The sequence below is a fragment of the Fringilla coelebs genome, assembly GCF_963513975.1.
Source record: "Fringilla coelebs genome assembly, chromosome: 2".
Lineage (NCBI taxonomy): Eukaryota > Metazoa > Chordata > Aves > Passeriformes > Fringillidae > Fringilla > Fringilla coelebs.
In genome coordinates, this window is record NC_140029.1 from 5,082,285 (window position 1) to 5,104,333 (window position 22,049).

A 22,049-nucleotide genomic window follows, 5' to 3' on the forward strand; every position below is an offset into this window, starting at 1 on the left:
TTTGATAGTTATTTTTGATATTGCAGCATGCTGATGTTGGCATCAGCCTCTCAGGAGGTGGCTGTTAATGCCTGTTTGTCATCAATATTCAGTGGAAATGAGCTTTCATTGCTCCCTAGATGTTTTTCAGGGTTCAGTGAACTTTTCTTTCTTCTTCCAGGTTATAAGACCCTTTTGAAAGGAATTTCAGGGAAGTTCAGCAGTGGAGAACTCGTTGCAATTATGGGACCTTCAGGAGCTGGGAAGTCAACACTTATGAATATTCTTGCAGGGTACAGGTCAGTACCAATGAAAATCCCAAGTTAAGATAAGATCACTGAGGCTGAGGGCTCCTTGGAGACGAGAGAAGATGAAATTTTGGCCTAGAGTTTGTCAAAAACAGGCACTTCCAAGATTTTGAATTAGATTCCTTTTGCTTATCTTTTTTCCTCTCTGTCCTGTTTTGGTCACTTGGGATTTATCTCTTAGCAGGTCTGATCCAAAAATAAAAAGCAATTTAAAATCCAAAAAACACACATATACAGAAAACCTCCTTTTTTTGGCTGCGTAACAAATCTGACTCAGTGTCTTATGTTTGCGATGTTTTTTAAAATCACATAAACACTTGAAAAATCGACTCTTTTTAGTCACAACTTCATAATGTTGATGTCTTCCTCACCAAAATGCAGTGCCTGTGCTTCATTTTTCCAAATCCCCTCTCATATGGCCATACACAGTGTCTCTGTCTTGTCATTTGGGGCATAAGGAACAGGATAGAGAAACCTAAAAAACCCCAACTTTAATTTCTTGATAGTTTTTCAGACTTATATACAACAGCACACATTTTGAGCAAAATTTTCAGCATCGTGCCATGAAGCTCTATATGAAAGAAAGCGCAATCAGGAAATAATTTCCTTTCTCTCCAGTGTACCAAATTTATTTCACAGAGACAACAACTGCCTAAGACTTCCAGGTGCTCAGCCATCTGGCAGCACAAGTGATGGTGAGATTCACCTCTGGTTGTTTTGCTGTTTGGTTTCAGAGAGACGGGGATGAAAGGAGAAATCCTCATCAACGGGCAGCCCCGCGACCTGCGCTCCTTCCGCAAGGTCTCCTGCTACATCATGCAGGATGACATGCTCCTTCCTCACCTCACTGTCCAGGAAGCTATGATGGTGAGCTCTGCTCCTTGCTCCAGTTTATCTGGGCAGGGGGAAATGGAGAATGGTTTGTGTTGTGCCCTTGCTCCTACCCCGGCAGTGCCACCAGATGTTATCCCTGTCCGGTCCTGCTCAGTGAGAGTTCTTGGAATTTGGTGATGCCTTCAGTTCCATTTCAGGCTCATCCTTTTTATAATTTCCAGTTTGTGCCCAGCATTCTGATTTGGAAGGAGATCTGAGTGTCTGCTCCTTAGATCTAGAGAATAGAACCTGAAATTCTTCACAACTGAGCCTTTGTAGGACCATCTGTTTGCTTGGGTGGTGGATGAGTAACCTCATCTCTCTCTTTCTCCCCATCTTTCGTCTCCTGACTGAAAATTGGTATTTACACTTCAGTGTGATCTCCCTGCTGCTTCTACTCTTTTGTGCCTTTTTTAAAAACAAAGACATTTTATAAAATCTCTTTCATTTCTTCATGGGGAAAAAAACCAGTAACAGAATAAGTCCAAGATGCACAGGCAACGTTAATTCTTCTCATTCTTTTGCATCACTTCAGCAAGTTTGTGAATTGCCAGCTTGGCCAGTTAGTCTGGAAGTGTCTGTAGCTCAGCTTGAGAAATGAGCCAGTTTTTCTCAGAAATTGTTATCAAAACAAGGCTCAGGTTGCTCACACTGTGCCAGCTCAATTCACAAATTTTAAGGCCACTCCAGTTTTTATGTGGCTGATTTTCTGCAAAGGCTCTTTTTTGGTGGAGAAGTTTTTTGTCTCTTTTGTTTACTTGAGTGTTTTCATCAGAATCCCACGGGACAACTTTTGCAGAATTTGGCCCAGATTATAGTTGCTGTCTGAAATTAATCAATCAAGGCTCTGACAAAAAATAATTACCTAACAGTTTAATTGCTTTTAATAAAGGTTAATCATGATGTATCATGGAGCTGCCTTTCAGGACAGCAGATGACATCTTTCACAGGATTATTTATTTCTGTGCTCGCTTGTTTGCATGCTGGAGAATGGCAGAGTTCAGTTATCCTTACAGTGAGAATGAAGCACAAATAAACTGTGTTTCTGGCATTACCTGGGAAGTTTTGGGTGTGCAAAATATGTCACTTTCCCATCCTCCTGTAAAGCTCTTTGACTTCTTGTAGAATGGCCTTTTTTTCTAATACAGTTTCTGTCAGGTGCTTTGCCTAAGTCAAATTAAACTCAGTTATTTATTGCACAGAAAAATGTGGTGCTTGTGACTGGAACACTGCAGTTCAAGTTCAGATTTTCTGGCTGGGTTGAAAGGAGTTGTTTAAGTGGTGCCTTGGAGTGCTGTGCCTGAGACATCTGCTCTGAGTGGTGGCTGTGCTTCAGGCCAGCTCAAAATCAAACTCCATTCTTTTGCATTCCAGGTATCTGCTCATCTGAAACTTCAGGAGAAAGATGAAGGGAGGAGAGAAATGGTATGTACACTGCCCATCAGACTGGAATTTGGGGGATGCCAAGAAGTGAGCTCTGTAAAGCAGACATTTTTTATCTAACACTGAACTGCACTGGACTGGCAATGACAGAATAATTCATATTCCCTGGGCTGACATGTGTCATTAGGAGGGAAGGTTCACTGCAGCTTCCATGAAAGCTGCTTTCAGTACAAGACTGGAAAATTGTAAAAGGTTTACTGGAACAAATCCACAGGTTCTGCAGGATTCCTTAGCACCTTGGGTTCTCCAATGTGCATCTCATGTGGGGTGAGATAAATCACCCAGCCTGTGCTCCTCTAACCCAGCCATGGGGAAAAGCACAACTTCTCCTGAAATATGTGGCAACTGTGGCAACTTCCTGGGTAGATCAGCTGGTTTTGTGGCTGTCCTTTCTCTGTGTTTATTTCCAAATTGGAGCAATGGGCATTTCTTCAGACTCAGAAGAATCCTTGACAATCAGAAAGGGAAACTTAGAGGAATCAGATTGTGGTGAAGAAAACAAACACAAGTTGCTTTTTTATTGGAAAGTAAATTTACATAGAAACAGCTGTTAACTTAATTGTACTTAGGAAGCCTTAGTTCATTTACACTTTAGTGAAGTTAGGCCAAGCAAGTTAATTCACTTGTTCACACTGTCACTGTAATTGCAAGCAGCTCTTTGAGTTAAAATCTGTGCTGTGTTTATTCAACAACACGTTAGAAGAATTTTCTAGTTCGTGTTACTGGCCTGTGCAGGAGAAGATAATTCATTTTATTGTTGTAAATTGGAGTGTAAATGTTTATCACAGATAAATGTCATGAATTTATACACTTGTGCTAGCAGGATTGCAGACTCCTGTTTAAAGCAGGGACAAGTGAAAATCCTCAGGTGAACCACAGTTTATGTTTCTAGTTGTCCTTGCTTGTGCTGCCTGAGTCCTGTTTGCCCTTCCCAGAGATAAAGGGAATGAGGGAGTTGGGCTTTTTCTCTGAGAAACAAGACTTAGTGGGTTTTGTTATGTTTTTACTCCCCTTTACTGGGAGAGGGAACTCCTGGAAATCAAAATCAGGACAAGCAAAGGGTCAGGCCCTGCTTGGTCTCACCAATTTTCATCAGGTCAGGCACTCTTTCTGGAAAACTCTCTCCATCCAAGCAGTTGATGCTTTGAAAAATGGGGGCTCTGTTTCCCAAACTTCAGTGAAGTATTAAATATGTCCTGGCTGCTTTCTACCTTTGAAGTGGTGGAGTTTGTCAATTGAATGAGCAGTGTAGCTCATGGATTCACTCATTTTTGTGCTTTTATTGAAGCCAAAGAGTTATTTCCCTTATATAGGAATACCAGCCCAGATCTACAGTCACTGAGGCAGAAAAATCCTGGTGCCTGGGATTGTTCTCCTTTTGCTCCAAAAGCCCTGGGACAAGCTGTGCCCTTCCTGGAAATCCCAAACATCTGAGAGTACCTGTGAGGAGTGCATTGACTCTGAGTGGAATGAAAACACTTGAAATCAATGGCTGAGCCTGAAAGAGGAGACTGTGGAGAGCAGATGAGCTAAAGCAGGTCACTGCTCTGCAGAAACCACTGGGTTTTGTTACAGAGCCCTTGTAGAGACAGCCCCAGAGTTCTGTGGAAAGCAGCTTCTGTAAGAGCCCCTCTCTTGATGTCAGTGCCATACCCACAAACACACAGCTGCAGAAGAACTGATTTCCACTCCTTTTTCACCTCTTCACTCAGTGAGGTCATGCAGGACAAACAAGCAGAATTTGGGTCAGAAACGGTAAATGGCAGAAAAAAGCTGTTAACACTGAGTCTAATAAATGGCTAATAAATACCTTAGATGGAAAAGGCTTTAAGTGTGTGGGTGATGGGGCAAAGCTGTGAGCTGGTCTGCAGCCTCCATGAAAATCAGTGGAGGGGCTGGAGGTTTTTCACGTTCCAACAGCCTGGAATGTTCTGCTCCCTGCAGGTGAAGGAAATCCTGACAGCCCTGGGTTTGCTGACGTGTGCCAACACCAGGACTGGGAGCCTCTCTGGGGGCCAGAGGAAACGCCTGGCCATTGCCCTGGAGCTGGTGAACAACCCCCCTGTCATGTTCTTTGATGAACCCACCAGGTACTTCCAGGCCAAAACTCAAACACAGGCAAAGGTGGTTTTGCATAGAGCTACAGAAAAGCTATTCGCCTCTAAACCCTTGGAAAAGCTCATTTTGTGTTGTCTGCAAGCACTGAATTAGGGCAAGAAATAATTTGATTTGGGTTCTTGGTGCCTTGGGTCACTGCTGGGCTGTGGGGCTGTAAGTAATGTTTAAAGCATCCACAAACTGCAGGAGGGAGGAAAAGAGAGGGGAAAATATTGTGGCACGGCTTTTCTTTTTCCAGCAAGGACTGCTTGAATACAAACATTTTAAAATGTGACTTTTGGTAATGAATGTGATCAGTCTGGGAGGAGGCTGGCAAAGATATGAATATGTATCTATTCATTAAAGCTGGGAGCATTTAAATCTGCAGCCCTAAAATGTAGAAGTCCCTTAAGGCAGCTTCCAGAATACTCTTTTTCATTCTCAGGCATGCTTCCAACTTAATTAAAAGCCTGATGGAGAAGTACAAGCATAAGGTTGGCATATGATAAAATGAAACTGCTGCAGAGAAAATGTGTAAAATGATAATAATGGGATACCAGGTAGCAAACTCTTGTGCTGGTTTTGGGTGGTGCCTGTGGATAACAAACTTGTTTGGGTTTTTTTTTCAGTGGCTTGGACAGTGCATCGTGTTTCCAGGTGGTCTCTCTGATGAAGGCTTTGGCCCAGGGTGGCAGATCCATCATCTGCACCATTCACCAGCCCAGTGCAAAACTGTTTGAGCTCTTTGACCAGGTATTGCTCTCAGACTTTCTCTTCATGTGCAGTTCAGGGTAGTTATGCTTTCAAGGAAATAAAAAAACCAATCAAAAAACCATCAAAAACCATCAAAAACAAACAAAAAAAAAAACCATCAAAAAGGCATAACCACCTCTTTAATCAAAAAACATGAATAATTCTAGTTGATGGCTACAAATCATATGAAGAAATTAAATAAATAACAGCAAAACACACTTATTGATTATGGTTTTTTCCTTCTTCTCTGCCTGTTTCCTTTATTTGTGTGTGATGTTTGGATCTTGCTGTTAATTTTGTGAAATGAAGATTATTGCACTGGTGGTTATCATGCCTTCAGCCAGCACTGCTCCTGAGCACAGGGCTGTCCCTGAAGGAAATCAGAGCCATCTAAAAGCAGGAGAGCTGCAGTGTCAATGCCTGCAGTATATCTGTGTATCCTAGATAACACAGGTGTAGATTGAGAAGAGTTACTTCACATGAAATAATAATAACTGAATTTAGTGTGGAAAATTAATTGAAATTAAGTCCGTCGGAGAAGTTCTCTCCAAGCCAACGACGGCATGTGGACCACGTGTGTTTAGATTAGATAAAAAATGTATTTTAATCCTGTTAGAGGGTTTAGATTAGTCCTGTGAGAGCTGAGAGAAAACCTCCACCACCACAGGTGAACAAACCCTTGCAGATTGCCAGTCTGGCAGGGAGGTTTATTTAAAGTCAAAGTCGTGGCTGAAAGTGAGAGTGATGGAGCTGTTTGCTGTTGCTGTGCTGTCCCAGCCCTCCTTCCATCCCAGCCCAAAATATCCATAATGTGTGGAAATTAGATGGCTTGGCTCTCCAGCTCCTTGCCTATTTTCAGCATGTGCCAAAGGCTGGAATGAGTGTGTTTCTGTGTTAATGTGTTTGAAGTCCTGCAGGCAATGTGTGCAGAATTCCAATTCCAGACATTAAATTTTCCATTAGCTGTGATTCCAGGCAAAGTTAATTTCGAGTGGTGACAGATCTCCCCAAGGTGTTCTTACCCCAGGGACAAGGAGATGTTATCAGGCAACAGATTCAAATATTTTGATGCTATTTTACATTGTTTCTTATTTCTTTTTCTTCTATTTTCTTTTCTTTTTCTTCTTTTTTTCTTTTCACTGTTGAGACTTTGAACTGGTCTACTCTGATGATTTGAACCTCCCTTAAAGAGGATTTTTCAATTAAAAGTGGAGTCAAAACTTAAAGAACTTGGTTATTCTTGGTTGAGACTATTTCACATTTTTTCTTATTTCTTTTTCTTCTATTTTCTTTTTTTTTTTCCTTCTTGTTTTCCAGCTCTATGTTCTAAGTCAAGGTCAGTGCATTTACCGTGGGAAGGTAACAAACCTTGTCCCTTACCTGAGAGACCTGGGGCTGAATTGTCCAACCTACCACAACCCAGCAGATTTTGGTAAGGACAGCTTGAATAGTTTCATTTCTTTTTTTATTTTATCATTTTGTATTTTAGAATTTTATCACCATCAGGGCAAGGGGAACCATGGTGTGATTTATACTTCTGTACATATATTCTTATGTGCTTTGTCCATATATGAACCAAAATTCAAAATAAAAGTTATCAGATTTTTTTTTTTCCCCCAAAGTAATTTGAATGCCACCTAGTGGTGCAATTTAGTGAATGTTTCTCTCGGTTGGAAGTCCAGATTCAGGAAATGAAAGATAAAGTGTATTTCACAGTAACTTGTGTTAGTGACTTTTTAAAGTGGCTCCAGTATTCTGCTTGCTATTTTTTTATCTTGAGCAGCCACTGTGGTATTGTGCAGCTTAGAGCATTGAGGATTTTTTCAGTGCTGTTTCTTAAATTACAAAAAAAAAAAAAAAGGAAAGTGCTGCAAAAATAGACTTTTGTCTATTTTCTGTATTCCCTGCCTTTCCTCTGAACTGGTTCATTTAACTTCCAGGATGAAGAGACCTCTCTGAACATTTATGGAAAGATGCATTTAAATGTTGGTTTTGTGGAGATATGAATTTGCACGCGGCGCTTGAAAGCCTGTACTAAAAAATAAATTTTAAAAAAATTGAAAAAATTTTAAAAAATCTGGTTTTGTCAGCGCTGTAGCATCAAGGGGATTTAACAAGGAGGCTTGCACCTGGTCAGCAGTGAGTTCAGCCTTTGCAGAGCAGTAACTCCATGCTGTTTTTGCAGTGATGGAGGTGGCCTCGGGCGAGTACGGGGACCAGAGCGGGCGCCTGGTCAGGGCGGTCAGGGAGAGGATTTGTGACTCAGACTACAAGAGAGACGTGCCTGGGGAGCACGAGCTGAACCCCTTCCTCTGGCACCGGCCCTCTGAGGAGGTACTTTGTGCATCTCTGCAGGGGGAGGGAGGGAAGTTAAATCCTCCCTCGGTGGAGGAGTCTCTGGGCACACTCAGCTGATGCGAGTGGGCTTTTGTGAATGGAAAGCAGAGCAGATCCTGCAGGGGAAGGGGTTTATTCTGTGTGTGTTTCTGCAGGACTCCTCCTCCACAGAAGGCTGCCACAGCTTCTCTGCCAGCTGCCTAACCCAGTTCTGCATCCTCTTCAAGAGAACTTTCCTCACCATCATGAGGGACTCGGTAAGAATGGCTTGGGAACAGCTTTTGTGGCCAAAAGGTCTGTCCAGCTGGGTGTGAGGCACTGCAGTACACCTCACAGGTCCTGTCCAGCAGCCCATCCATGAATTATCACAGAATTCCAAAGGGAAGAGGCTGATCTCTCCAGTCTTGCTGTTAACTCTACCATCTTCATTGTCGATGACAGCTTTACACAGCACTCAGAAGCACCTGGCCTAAAAACCCAAAGTTTAAATCCCCTCTGTGCTGGCAGGTCCCTTATACAGTTAGTAATCCTACTGAAAAGTGAGTGGGAAGTCGTAGTGCTGTGTCACAAAATTAGGTTTTCCAGAAAATTCAGGATGGAGGAGATAATAGCTTCAGTGTGATGTAAAGTTACTACTTAAAGGCTTCATTTTTGGAAATAGAAAATTGGTAGATAAAAAGTTTCTGCTTCTTTGCCGTAATTTGTTCTCCCTTCCTGATTTTTATAAGTGCATTTGTCAACAAGGATTAATTAAGTTAATGGATTAAGATCAGGAGAAACTGTAACTGATTTGCTGATGCATAGATTGAAGGACAGTGTTGTTTTTAATATATTTTCTTCCTGCTCGACTCTAAAGGCTTGCAGTTGTTCCCAATGTTATTATTTCTTTTGTTCTTCCAAGCCTCTTGTGGGAATACTGTGTTGCAGAGAAGTCACAGAAAGCTAATTTATTCCTGATGAAGTTACTTGGGTCTACACAAGCCTGAAATGCCTTTTCTGCTTCTCTTCTGCTCTGGGGAAATTTGTCTTTTAGTCAGAAAGTCTCTTTCCCCTGATGAATAAGAGCCAGGGGCTCCGTGGTATTGTCAGACAGTGAGATTTCAGCTTGCAGCATTTGCAGTTCCTGCCTGTATTACCAGGAAGAAATTTTCATGGGAAGCTGATAATTTTTGTCACCCAGTGGGAAATTAACATTTCTCATGGCAGGGCGTTGAACTTGGTGATCTTTAGGGCCCCTTCCAACCCAAACCACTCAGTGGTTTCCATATAAGATCTTCTGGACATAAGTGCTCCTTTCCTGCAACCTACCCAATTTCAGCCACACTGTCACTGTTTTTGAGCATTCCCGATAAATTCCACCCTTTGCTTCCCGCAGGTCCTGACACACCTGAGGATCACCTCTCACATTGGCATTGGGCTGCTCATCGGATTGCTCTACTTGGGCATTGGCAACGAGGCCAAGAAAGTCCTCAGCAACTCGGGGTTCCTCTTTTTCTCCATGCTGTTCCTGATGTTTGCTGCTCTCATGCCGACTGTGCTCACCTGTGAGTGCTGGGCAGGGGGTGCTGGAGTGCTGGGATGGGTCTGCTTTGGTGTAAGACAGCAGCTGACCTGGGATTCTCCCTCTGGGGCAGCTGTGGGGATCAACCCTGCACCCCCAGAAGTGCTGCTGTGCCAGCAGAAACGGGCTTGGCCAGTGGCACTCCTCCCTGCCCAGTTTTCCCAGTGTTTTCCTGCACAGACAGTTCAGTGTCACAGTCCTGGACTGGAATTTCTCCTTATGGAAAGGTGGATCACTTGCTATTGATCCATATCTATATTCTCATAAGGAGTATTTTCAGGTATTTCAACCAATTTATTAAGATTTTTGTTTCCATTGTAATTCTGATAAAAGATATTGTGAATTGGTTAAAATCACAGATGCCACATTTCGACAATCAGCAGGGACTAAGACACAAGAATTAAACAAACTTTTCAACACATTATTAAAATAAGGAGAAGAGAACCCACTCTCTTTCAAAGCTTGGCAGAGTTCTTTTATATCATGGTGAGAAAGAGTTTCAAATCGTGGATTTACATCATTATGACATCATATCTTCATATCTTTACATATTACATCATATCTTACAGGTAGTGCAAGGAGTTGTTTCTTTGAATCCAAATCTTTTTCTAAATTTTGATTAATATTAGACATTAATCAGCCATGCCCTGAGCTCGTGGTTGGACTTGGGGAGGATGGAATAATTTCTCTGGGGCTTCCAAGTTATGATTCCTGCATAAAATCAGCTTATTCCTGTGGTGTCAGAAGCAAACTCCTGCAGAATGGACAGCTTCATACTTGCTCTGGGAGTGCTGTTACTTTGGATTCCCTGTTGGACCACAAAGAATAACCAAGTTCTTTAAGTTTTGACACCACTTTTCATTGAAAAATCCTCTTTAAGGGAGGTTCAGGTCATCTGAGTAGACTGGTCCATAGTCTCAACAGTGAGCAGCTCTAGGGGCTGACCTTTTACAAAATTCCATTACAAATCACTGAAACTTTTCTGTCAAAGACCTGAGAGTTCCAGTCCCACCCTGGGACTGCAGCAGTGCAGGATTAGACACGGATGAGTCTTGATTTAATGTGTTTAACAACAACATTCACGTTGGTTTTTTGTGGAGCCGTATTGCGCCCTGCCAATCTGACTGAATAATCTGTGTTCTCTGCAGTTCCCCTTGAGATGGGAGTGTTTCTCAGAGAGCATCTGAACTACTGGTACAGCCTGAAAGCCTATTACCTGGCCAAGACCATGGCTGATGTTCCTTTTCAGGTACATGCTCTACTCTTCTATAAAACAGAACCATTTCAGTTCCTGAATGACAAGCCCCCTTGCCAAGAAGATTAGTTCTGGTATTTTATCCATTGGAATAGTGGGGAAAATGTCCATATGTGTCTGGTGGAGCTTCAGGGAGGAATCAGAATTCACAGAATCCCTGGGTTGGAAGAGACCTTCAAGACCATCGAGTCCAGCCCAGCCCCACCAGCTCAGCAAGTGGTGGAGCTGGGATTGTGTGGGATTGACTCCCCAGCCAGGCTCTGGGGATCTCAGCTCCCATTTCTGGGTGCTGGGACCAGAAGCACCCTGAGAGTGCAGGACTTCACAAAAGCTGAGACCTGACCCAACATTCTTTTAATAAACACATGACCGGCTTTGCTTATTTTCAGGAGTGTGGTGGTGCTCACAGGGGTCCCAGGATGAGGGAAGAAATGAGAATCTTGACTCCGTGTTTCAGAAGGCTGATTTATTATTTTATGATATATATTGTAGTAAAAGAAAATGATATATTAAAATTATACTAAAAGAATAGAAGAAAGGATTTCATCAGAAGGCTAGCAAAGAATAGAAAAGAATGGAAAAGTATTTTTCATAAGATATGTCCATGACACAGAAGGGTGCAGGGTGGGTGCAGGGTTGGGAGTGGAGCCCTCTGTTAAATGCCCATCAGGAAGACAGGTATCCTCCACCTGTCCCGGAATGGAAGGGCTGAGAGCTGTGGATTGGTGGGAACCCCCCCACGTTTCTGTCTCCCTCAGAGTGGCAGTGAGTGCCTGGCTGCCAGGGGCTCACTCCCAGTGCTTGTCCCTGCAGATCATGTTCCCCGTGGCCTACTGCAGCATCGTGTACTGGATGACCTCCCAGCCCTCCGACGCGCTGCGCTTCGTCCTCTTCGCTGCCCTGGGCACCATGACATCCCTGGTGGCTCAGTCCCTGGGCCTGCTCATAGGGGCAGCCTCCACATCCCTCCAGGTACTTGTCTTGGGTTGAGCAGGCAGGTGTCTGCTGAGGGAGGCAGGAGCCTCCCTTGAAATGGAGAATGTAAACCCCCTCCCTATGAATTATTATGATTTTGAAGTTAAGGGGCTCTCAGGCAAAGATATGGGAGCAGGAATAACAGTTCTTTACTGGGAAAACTAAAAATACAAATGCACTAATACAAACAAAACAAAAACAACCCTGCCAGAGTGAGAGCAGTTGCTGTCCCCTGTGTGTCAGGGTGGGGGCACAGCCCCATCCCAGGGGGGCTCAGCCCTCCTGCAGTGCCAGCTGTGGCTCTGCTGCAGCAGGATCCTGCACAAGGGGGGAGTTTTCCTCTGCAGCTCCAGGGCTGCTGGAGATGGGCCTGCTCTCCCTCTGGGAATGCAGGGCAGGAGAAAGCTGCTCCTCTGGGAATGCAGGGGGCAAAGGCTGCTGTGCTGTTCCAGGGCAGATTGTATCCAGGTAGGAATGCTTGGCTCCTGCCCTGGGCACAGCATCTCCCCATGGGATGATGGAATTTGATCAGCCCTGCAGGGACACTCACTGGCCATGGACAGCAGAGATCTCCTGCAGGGAGGATGGGCTGTGGGAGAGAGAAAGAAAAAACTGCCCAGTGAACAGAGAGAACTGCCCCAGCTCTGACAGATGGAATAGAACACACACCCCCAGCCACATCTTACAACCTAAGACAGCATTGGTGGTGTTTTGTGTCTCACAGCTCTGCTCTAACTCTGCTCCCTGTCACTGCTGCTGCTGTGTCCCCAGGATGTTTGTGGAGGTGACAGGCAGAAAGTTTCTTGCAGTAGCAGAGTTCTTACTGCTCCCCACTCACCCCAGAGCACAGCCATGCCCTGGGTGTGAGGCTCTGAAGTTCCTGCCCCACCTGAAGGGGCTGTGCCTGCCCTGCTTGGGTGGATTGTCACTTGCTGTTCACCCCAGACTGGGCAGGTCCTGCAGGACTGATGTGTTTCTGCATCCCCACAAACTGGAAATTTTCCACAGTAGCTCAGGAGAAGGTTCTTCCATGTGTGCCCAGAAAAGCTGTAGAAAGGAAGGTAGGAAAATGCTTGCCCAAAACCCAAATTTCCAGAAAGGAAGGAAGAGTGGCAGCTGTTGACATGACTGGAAGCTGGCCATGTAACTCTTGGCAGAAGTTGTGCTGAGGTGACCATTCCACAGCAGAACAGATTATTCTGACCTCAATATGCATTGATGCTGTCAAGATTTCTGCAGCAGAACACTTGATGCCTTCTCTGTGCCACCCTGTGGAGACCAGCATAGCCTTACTGCATGACCCCTGTGCTTCTGTTCTTCCCCTCACCAGGAAAAAAAAAAAAATCATCAATTTTCTAGTATTTCAAACGGTGATAATTTGGGGCAGTAGAATTATTCCTAGGAGTCATAGAAGAGCAAGTTAATTTTCACTTTTTCTCTGACAAGAGACACTCTGTTCCTTCTCTTCACAGGTGGCAACTTTTGTGGGCCCAGTCACTGCCATCCCAGTCCTCCTGTTCTCTGGGTTTTTTGTCAGCTTTGATACCATCCCAACATACCTCCAGTGGATGTCCTACATTTCCTATGTCAGGTACTGCTGGGGAGGCCTTCACCCTCCCATCTGGACATGCTGTGTGTTTGCCTGTGCTTGCTTGGGGGGTTGGTTATTTTGGGTGCCAAAGGGGCTGTTCACAGCATGTTCTTTTAGAGTATAAACATACTCATACCTGTGATGTGAATCACCTTGTCTCTCTGCATTTTAAATTGTTGATGTTGTGAAATAAATAGGAAGAGGTTGCTGGCCACAAGTCCATGTCAGTCCCTTTGAATTCAGTGGGATTGCACAGCATGAAAATCTTCCTGGATTTTGCAGTGGTGGATGTATGAAATAACAGAGACATCACCAACTGAGAAATTGATGCCAGCACCTTATTTTGGAAGAAAATGTATAATTCAGTATATCACTATGTAAAATGTAGAAAATATATAATTCTCTAAATGTAGAAAATGTATAGTTCTCTAATTCACAGTATCCTAGATAGGTTTGTTGGATAAAGTCCTGTTATAAAGTTTTGCGGTAGCACTGCCACAAAAGGCATAGGATTTGTGTCACCTCTAATTTAAACTGCTGCTTTAAGGTCCTTAGGCACCTTATATGCTGTCTGTGTCTGACTCAGCTGTCTTAGGATGGGGCAATTCCCACCAGGAAACCTCTGGAGGGGTAGTTTAGCCTAGACACTGAAATGGTTTTAGCTGAAATTAGGAGAGGGGAATTTTCCCATTCTCCATTTCCCCACCCTGCACTATTACTGAGAAATTCCAGGCAAAAAAAAAATCCTCTTTGCCAAGTGAGGTCCTACAGAGATTCCTGTCAAAGATAATGAGACTGCACCCCCTGAATTAATACTTAGAATTCAAGGTGAGTCCTTAAATCATTGCCTGGCTGATGTGGGGTCTCCTGAAGCCAGAGGGAGCTTTCATAAACATGAGATCCATGATGGTTTATCTCCTTGCAAAAGCAAATACTGGGAACACTACCAGTGGAACTGCAAATGTACAGAGGGAAGGAGAAAGGACATTCTAGATTGATGCTGGTTTTAACATTTTTCTGATTTCAAGCCATAATTGTATCTCTGTTGCTTGTTTAAAAAAAAAAAAAAAAAGGGCAAATAATGATGCCACTTTTAAATGGGGAATTTCTGAATATGAGCTGAAATCGTGCTGCTTTCTGATTTAACATTTTTCTTTTGGAGAAATTGCTCTGTGCACTGACTGGAAGCATTAAAGGCAAAACTCCTGCCCTTGCTCCCTCTTACATAAAGTGCCCGTGACACGTGATGTGCCTGACTGCAGCAGGGATAGAACTTGCCCCAAGACAGATGTGTCAGAGCAATATTGAACCCCTCAGCGTTTCAGCAGAGCTCTCTCAGGGATTGTGCTGCACCTCTAACCAGATCACCAGGATTTTCCTTGTAATCCCTCCTTCCTCTTCCCAGATACGGGTTCGAAGGCGTCATCCTCTCCATCTACGGGCTGGATCGAGAAGATCTGCATTGTGACAAAGATGACACCTGCCACTTCCAAAAATCAGAGGCCATCCTGAAAGAACTGGACGTAGAAAATGCCAAACTTTACCTGGACTTCATTGTTCTTGGGATTTTCTTCTTCTCTCTGCGCCTGATTGCCTATTTTGTCCTCAGATACAAAATCCGAGCGGAGAGGTAAAGGAGAAGCAGCTGAACCAAGGCAGTAGGAGAACTTTAGACATCAAATAGAGGGCACTTGACATTGTCTCACTGTGGCAGGCTGGTCCCCAGTGGGGACAGCCAGATGCTGTCCTGACCGAGCCCACGGAGAGCCACAATGGGATAGTGGACACCCAGTGTTAAGCCAATCAGTCCAGTTGGGTTGGGTCATGTTTTCATTACACTTTCTAGCTTTAACTAGGAAGAAGAACTGTAGAAGGGAATTTCACACCACAGGATATCAATACCGAGGCAGTGTAACTGTAACAAGAAACCTGGCTGCAGGAGCTTTCCTTATGAAAAACAATTTTGGGATAAGGTCACCAGGATCCCAGTCTTGGTGGCCAGAATAGTGTAATGTCATCTCTAGTTGACAAAGTAGTGAGATGCAAAATGAGGAATGCAAAGAAAACAGGATGCTCTCATATTTTTAGATTTCATCTTTGCAGTTTTCTATGTATTATTTTGCAATTCTTTTCCACAGGATTACCCCCTTCTGGCTAAAAGTCTGTAAATGTATTAATAAGGTAAAGATATCTTTTTAATATGGATACTTTTTTAAAAGAAACCTAAAGCGATTCAAGTAATTATTTTTGTTTCTGTCTGAATTTAGAATTCTGGTGCTTTACTTGTCGAGCTGGTCTCATATCTGAAAACTGTAATGACAGGAGGAAAAGGCAGATTCTCAATCTGCACTAAACCTGTGGTCCCATTTGGAAGCAGCACTGGATAGCACATGCAGTTAGACATGGTCAAGCTGTCACTGAATGGTATGAAAAAAAATATTCTTTTGCAGTGTCTTTAAATCCTTAGTATTTGTGATATTTTGGGATACTAGCTCTATTCATTATCTGTTTGATCTACCTCCTGCCACTGAAAAAAATCATTATTTTTAATTAACTTGTGCAAGCAGGATCTGTCCCTAAAGTGATTGTTAAAGGAGTGCAAGAGCTGTCCACAGATCAAAGCTTGGGCTGCTGTGTTAAAACACCTGTGACTGCCTGATCCAGAGGTGTTCATTGTATCTGCAACACCCTCTGTGTGGGACCCTCCCAAAAACACACAAATGACCTTGAAACGCTGCAGCTCTAATGATGCCAGGCAGTTTAGTTCTCATCCCTTAGTCTACATGCACAACATGAGAATCAATTGCTCTGAGCACCAATGGAACTGTTATTTTGGGTATCTCACCTCTGTAAATCTGGCAGGGGGAACTCTGCTTCCAAGCTGATGTGAATTTTCATGGCTTTGGATTTTCAGCCCAAAATGACCCCACCCTCCTCACGCTGGACACCTTGGCAAGCTTTGGTGCAAATTGCAGGGCTTTCTGCCACAACTGTGAATTTATTTGGGTGTCCCAGACCCCTGAGTGAGGCCTGAATGTTCTGTAAATGCATTATTCCCATCAGGAGGCTGTACTCTTGCAGGTTGGAGGCAGCTCAATGTCAGCAAACCCTCGAGGAGCCCAGCAGCTCGTGGCAGCAGGGTGGATAAGAGGGTGCATCTTCTGGCCCCCAGCAGTCAAAAATTCACAAACTTTTCCAACACTCTGTGGCTGTGTCCATCCTAGTGAAATAAATAGTGCCAGGCCCAGCTCTGTTAGCCCTCAAACAGCTGGGGTTAGCAGGACTGACTTTTACACAGCCCAAACACTGTCTCCAAAAGCTCTGGCTCTGCTGGGCTGCAGCTCTGCCATTTAGCAAGAAAATAGTTTCCCAGTTTTCCTGGCCCGTGCCCAGGCTCTGTTTGATTTACCAATACAGACACAGACTGCATGTATCTGTTAAACTCAGGACATCTGAACTAAGCCTGGGGTCTGGAAGGCTTTAAATCACATCACATATTTTAGGAAGGCTGGCTGAACTGTCCCTGAAAATAAGGGTTACCTGTGAAAGCAAAATCAATCTTGACTGTAGAAGAAAAACCAAATTCCTTGCACGGCCTCTTTGCATAATTTTTGTTGCTGTTCTTTCTCAAAAAGCTTTTGTACAGCTCTGCAGCTTTTCCAGGCATAATCACGAGCAGGCACAAACCTATATGGCTGTCAGATTTGAGAAATTAGGAATTTGATCTATTCCAAAAAATACTCCTAGGTGTGAGCAGTTTTTAAACAAGGCACAAGCTGAAATCCCTTTAGCACAACGTGCCTTGATTATTTCAAGACTCTCAACTTATTGTGACTATTACAGGCAGTTCAAACACTTTCTGCAAGCAGACAAGGGACTGCATTTGCCAAATTCCTCTTGGGTTGCAGACTTGTGGTCCAAGCTGAGGGCAAAGAGTGTGACATCCCTGGCACTGAGGACCTTCAGGGGTGATGTTTTGTATTTACCAAGTACACCCTGGCAATGCCCTGCAGTGCTCCAGAGGAGGTGACTTTGCTGCCATTCCCACCCTGGCATCTTGCAGGATGCTGTTCTCTCCCATCCAGACCAGTTTAGCTGTATGAATTCCTTGGATACTGTGGTGTAGTCTGTGTCTGTTCCTCTGGTTTCAGACTGTCTCATTTCATGGTTTTAGCCTCCAGCATGTCCTCCTGCACTGTAACTTTGTGTTGTGTTATGGTAGCCAAAAATCTGGTCCTCCACGGGTGTTCCTGAGAGAATTCCTGCTCTGGGAATATTTTTTGTCACTCATTTTTTTGTTAGATATGCTTTTTCCAGCCTTTTGCTGGCAGCATTTAGCTGTAAGTTACTATTCTTAGGAATGCTTTCAGACTGTAGTATCCCAGTAAAGAGGTAATTCTCTGGAGACTCAGTGATACACATAGATGAGATAATAATTTTTTCTCTCCCTAGCTCACAAATTAACTGATGATCTCTATTTTGTCACTGCTTTGGGACAGAAGCATTTAAAATCCATCCCAATTATATCTTCATCTACTGCAAAGGTTTTTAATGTAGTCTCAGGTTGGCTGTTTTTCTCTTTACCTGGAAATGAATTCTAACAGGATGGTGTAAAACACATTCCCAGGTTAATGGGCTGAGCATGCAGGTGCTCTTGTGTTGAGCAGCACTTTGTGAAGCTCTGGAGGCTTCACTTGGAGGAATAATAAGGCCAGCAAGGTTCTGAAGGCTTCAAATGCTCAATTTTCAAATCCTCAGTTTTATAGCCATATATAAAGAGCCATAAAATCTCTGAAATCAATGCCACTACCAGTTACCATTTGAACCAGTCACAGCCTGGCTAAAAGTTATGTAAGGGGCTAAAGGTTTCACTTGAAAACTGAATGTATGATTTTTGTTGGGATTGCAGGAAGACTTCAGTGCCCTGTTGGCCTCCTTGTCCTATTTTGACTTGTTTTGAGTTGTTGCTTTGGTTATTGTGTGCATTAGTTAAGACTTTAGGTCCTTCACACTTCTTTTGTTGTTTTTCTTCGTGGAAACTTGCATATGATCTGAAAAACCCTGAAGGTTTTAAAAAATAACTTGAAGCATTATTATTTACAATTAAATAAAAGATTTGGAAAGCAGATTCTACTCCTAAGAAGTTGAGAAGGTTCCATTGTTACAGGTCAAAATCAGAGGCCATCCTGAAAGGACTGGATGTAGAAAATGCCAAACTTTACCTGGTGAAAGGGAGTGGAAAGAGGCTGGTGCTGAAATCCTCTCCAGCTCTTAGAATTTGGAGCACAAAGTACCTGTTTTAATTGAGAGAGAGGAATATGTGCACAGGGAACAGGGAGAGCTGGTTATGTAAGTGGGAGATAATGAGCCTGAGTCCAAGAACTGGATGTCTCAGGTGATTGACAGCTCTGTCCACACTTCTGTGTCAAACTCTGTGTTCTCAGCAGAAAGGAATGTTTCATTAAACACTTGTTTCTGTGAGGAAGTGTGGTACATCCTGAGCTGTGCCCCCCCAGTGATCCTCACAGAGGAGATATCCTGCCTGACCTATTTACACAGCGCTGGGTGGATTTTGGGCTTCTAGGAACTGGGCAAGGCCAGCAAAGCAGATGTCCTGGTGGGAATCTGTTACAGACCACCCAGCCAGGGTGAGCAGGCAGGTGAAATGTTCCATAGGAAGTCTTGTGACCGGTGCCCCTTTTCCTGTGGGAGACTTTGACGTGCTGGAAATACAACACAGCGGAGAGGGAACGGTCCAGGAGGTTGCTGGAGCGTGTGGGAGGTAATTCCTGACACAGCTGGGGAGGGGGCCAGGCCCTGGGGATGCCCCACGGGCCCTGTTTGTGAGCTGAGAAGGGCTGGTGGGTGATGGGGCTGTTTGGGATCCCCTTGGGCACAGTGAACGTGGAGTGAGAGGTTTTGGTTCTCGGGGAGATGGAGGGAGGGGTGGCAGCAGAACTTGTGGAGGGCAGACTGTGCTCGAGAGCTGGGCTGGCAGAGTCCCTTGGGAGGCAGTCCTGGAGGGATGAGAAGCCCAGGAAGGCTGGGGATCCTGAAGAGGGAAATCCTAAAGGCACAGCAGGAGCAGGCCATCCGTGCCCATGTGCCAAAGGATGCGCCAGAGGGGCAGGAGGACTGGCCTGGCTGAGCAGAGAACTCAGGGAACAAAACAGGGTGTATGACCTTTGGAAGAAAGGGCAGGCAGCCCAGCAGGACCACAGGGACACTGTGAGGTTATTCAAGGAAAAATTAGAAGGGCCAAAACCCAACTAGAACCTAATCTGGCTGCTGCTGCAAAGGAGCAAAGGACAATAAAAAATATTTCTGTAAATACAGCACTAAGGAGAGTTTCCATCCTTCCTCGGATGCCATCCTTTATTTCCTACCAGAACAGCCCCATAGGGTGCAACTGCTCAGGAATTTCTGTGTGCACATCCATTTATAATGTATGATCATGTGAAAAGCTGTTGGGAACTTGAAGTAGGCAGAAAATGACACCGTGTCATGTCCTCTGTGACAGCTTGTGACAGGCTGATCACTGCAGTGCCACACAGCACTGGTGAGCGCAGTAATTAAGTGCTGGAGTTAATCAGGAGCTCTGCCATTTGTGAACAGGGGCAGTGGCATTTTCAGGGGTCGACTCCTGCTGCCCTCCTCTTGCATTCCTGTTGCCATCATACACAGAGGGGTTGGTGTGGGGTATCCCACTGAGTGATTTTTGTCAGCCCACATAGCACTCTTCACATTACATGTCTAAAAGTTTCAGGTTTGAGCCTGCAAACATAGCAAGTTTCTTTTTAATTCTGTCTAATGCTTTATTTCTGTTTCTGTACATATTTCACGTAGAGTTTCTGAAGGAGTAATTATACTGTAGAGCACAAAATTTAGCTGCAGTCTTTTTGTTATTTCGAAATCTTACGAAGAATGATCATTTCATGCAGTTGGCAGCTGTAGAACCTTTCTTTAAGAGATTTAGGTTTCTGTTGGGAGCTGTAAAACAAAGGGTGACCAGCCAGGATGTGTCTCCTGTGGCACAAGACGTGGCCATGGCTCAGCCTGCATTCTCTGCACTGGTTGTGCCTTCAGGACGCATCCAGCTTTTCCTGGTTCTTTTTTTTTTTCCCCCCCTGGGTGCTTCCATGCAGCTCAGCCCATGCCTATCAATTGCTTGTGTCCCTTTTTTTCTGGATATTCCTGGCTGCTGTCCGGGTGGGGTGTGAAAATGAGCTGCCTGGGAAGAGTGCAGGGTGGGTACAGGTGGAGGGATGACTCTGAGGCTTCTCTGAGCTACCCAAAACCCCAGCGTGCTGGATCTCTGGGTGTGCTTTACTCAAAAAAATTCAAAAATGTCTTTTTCAGCAGATTGCAAGGCAACATGGAAGCTTCTACTGTTAAAGGTTGACGGGGTTTTCTACTTCAGTTGCATCTGTGATGTCTCTTTTTCTGACCCTGTTGTAGCTTATTTAGGGTAATCATTTTACAAACTCCTTTCTGTCACTTCCAGAAACAAGCTTTCCTGGCCTCAAGGATAATTATACCAACCTTTCCAAATGGGAATTAGTGGTTGAACATTTTTTTTAAAATATGGAAAAAATTCTCTTAAATTATGGCAAAGGAAAATTAAAATTGAGACTATTACACTGATACATCCTAAAAGAAGAAGATAACAAGTCCTGCAGTGGGGCCAAGCCTTCACCTGTGTCAGTAAAGATTTATCAAATACCTTTTCTGAGTCAGTTGACCTTATTGTGAGATTCTGCCCTTGAACCTGTTACTGAATTATTTAACATTTGGTTCTTTTGTTTTTCAAAGCAAGATTCAATGCAAGGTATGATTTTAAATCAGCGTGCTAAAGTGTGCATATTCTGAATATCTAATATGTCATTGTTGTCTCTTGTTTCTGTAATGCATTTGCATTACTATGAATCAATTTTATTCTGCTTCTCTAGAGACTATTGCTGCCTGCACGCTGTGATATATTTGCACTGTTGTAGATATATATATATACATATATTGTAATTATATTATACAAACCATGTCTTTTTCAGGTTGCTTGTTACCTTTGTAGTTTATGCTTCCTGGTACAGTGGACCTGAGTAAAAATGTGGGATGTGGGGCATTCTGATGATATATTACAGTAATAGAGAAATCTTTGTATATTTCTGTATACTTAATACCTGTAAGAAGAGATTTGTATGTGCATTATTTTCCAGACTTAGGGCTTTGTTTTCTGAGACTAGAGAACATTTATGATAATGTAACACACACACACAGACACACACAGAAAAAAAAATCAAATAAAGTGTTATTATTTTCAGACAGATGCCTTTGTTCCTGTTCTCACTCTGAGGGAAGATGTGTTGGTAGTGACACATTTTCACTGCCTGCTCCTTGATCCTGGCAGCCATCAAGGACATGGAATTGCCTGTTTCCAGTTGTGGTGGTTTCAGGGAACCCCCAGTACAGGTGGGTTACAGAAATATCCAGTAAACATCCATGAACTGCAGTCACACCGGGGGTTGAAATTAGATGATATTTAAGGTCCCTTCCAACCCAAACAAGGGTTTTGACACTCCCAAATCAGGGGGTGCTTCTCTGAGAGACCCTACACAACTGAAGGACTTCCTGAACCAGTGGAATTAATTACCTTTGTATTTTCATCTGATTTTGATGAATTTTTCTTCCACAGCCTTATCTGTTCATCTTGCCCTTGCTACCTGCAAGAGACAGATGTTCCCTGTGCTGCTTCATTACAAGAAGCAGGAAGGGATCATTCCCTGTTTGCCTTCTGCTTGGCACTCTGGAATGGGTGGGTTTCTTCCTCCCTTCTTCCCAGGTGAACAAAAACTCAGTTTCATCCTGCCAGTCTTACCTGTC

The 22,049-nt window shown here is 43.8% G+C and overlaps 1 protein-coding gene across 2 annotated transcripts in view; it reads left to right on the top strand.

Annotated features, from left to right (window-relative positions):
* ABCG1 (ATP binding cassette subfamily G member 1) overlaps positions 1 to 21,495 on the top strand; it is a 58,082-nt gene extending 36,587 nt beyond the window's left edge. For both annotated transcript variants that reach the window (XM_084226837.1, XM_084226838.1), the window contains exons 3-17: positions 161 to 278; positions 1,022 to 1,154; positions 2,535 to 2,585; positions 4,548 to 4,693; positions 5,330 to 5,453; positions 6,771 to 6,885; positions 7,639 to 7,787; positions 7,946 to 8,047; positions 9,166 to 9,334; positions 10,500 to 10,600; positions 11,420 to 11,578; positions 13,054 to 13,172; positions 14,578 to 14,802; positions 15,311 to 15,353; positions 15,440 to 21,495. In XM_084226837.1, coding sequence (XP_084082963.1) covers positions 161 to 278; positions 1,022 to 1,154; positions 2,535 to 2,585; positions 4,548 to 4,693; positions 5,330 to 5,453; positions 6,771 to 6,885; positions 7,639 to 7,787; positions 7,946 to 8,047; positions 9,166 to 9,334; positions 10,500 to 10,600; positions 11,420 to 11,578; positions 13,054 to 13,172; positions 14,578 to 14,802; positions 15,311 to 15,353; positions 15,440 to 15,559 — 1,874 coding nt within the window. In that variant the 3' untranslated portion in view covers positions 15,560 to 21,495. The remainder of the gene's footprint in view (positions 1 to 160; positions 279 to 1,021; positions 1,155 to 2,534; positions 2,586 to 4,547; positions 4,694 to 5,329; positions 5,454 to 6,770; positions 6,886 to 7,638; positions 7,788 to 7,945; positions 8,048 to 9,165; positions 9,335 to 10,499; positions 10,601 to 11,419; positions 11,579 to 13,053; positions 13,173 to 14,577; positions 14,803 to 15,310; positions 15,354 to 15,439) is intronic.
* The last annotated feature ends 554 nt before the right edge of the window (positions 21,496 to 22,049 follow it).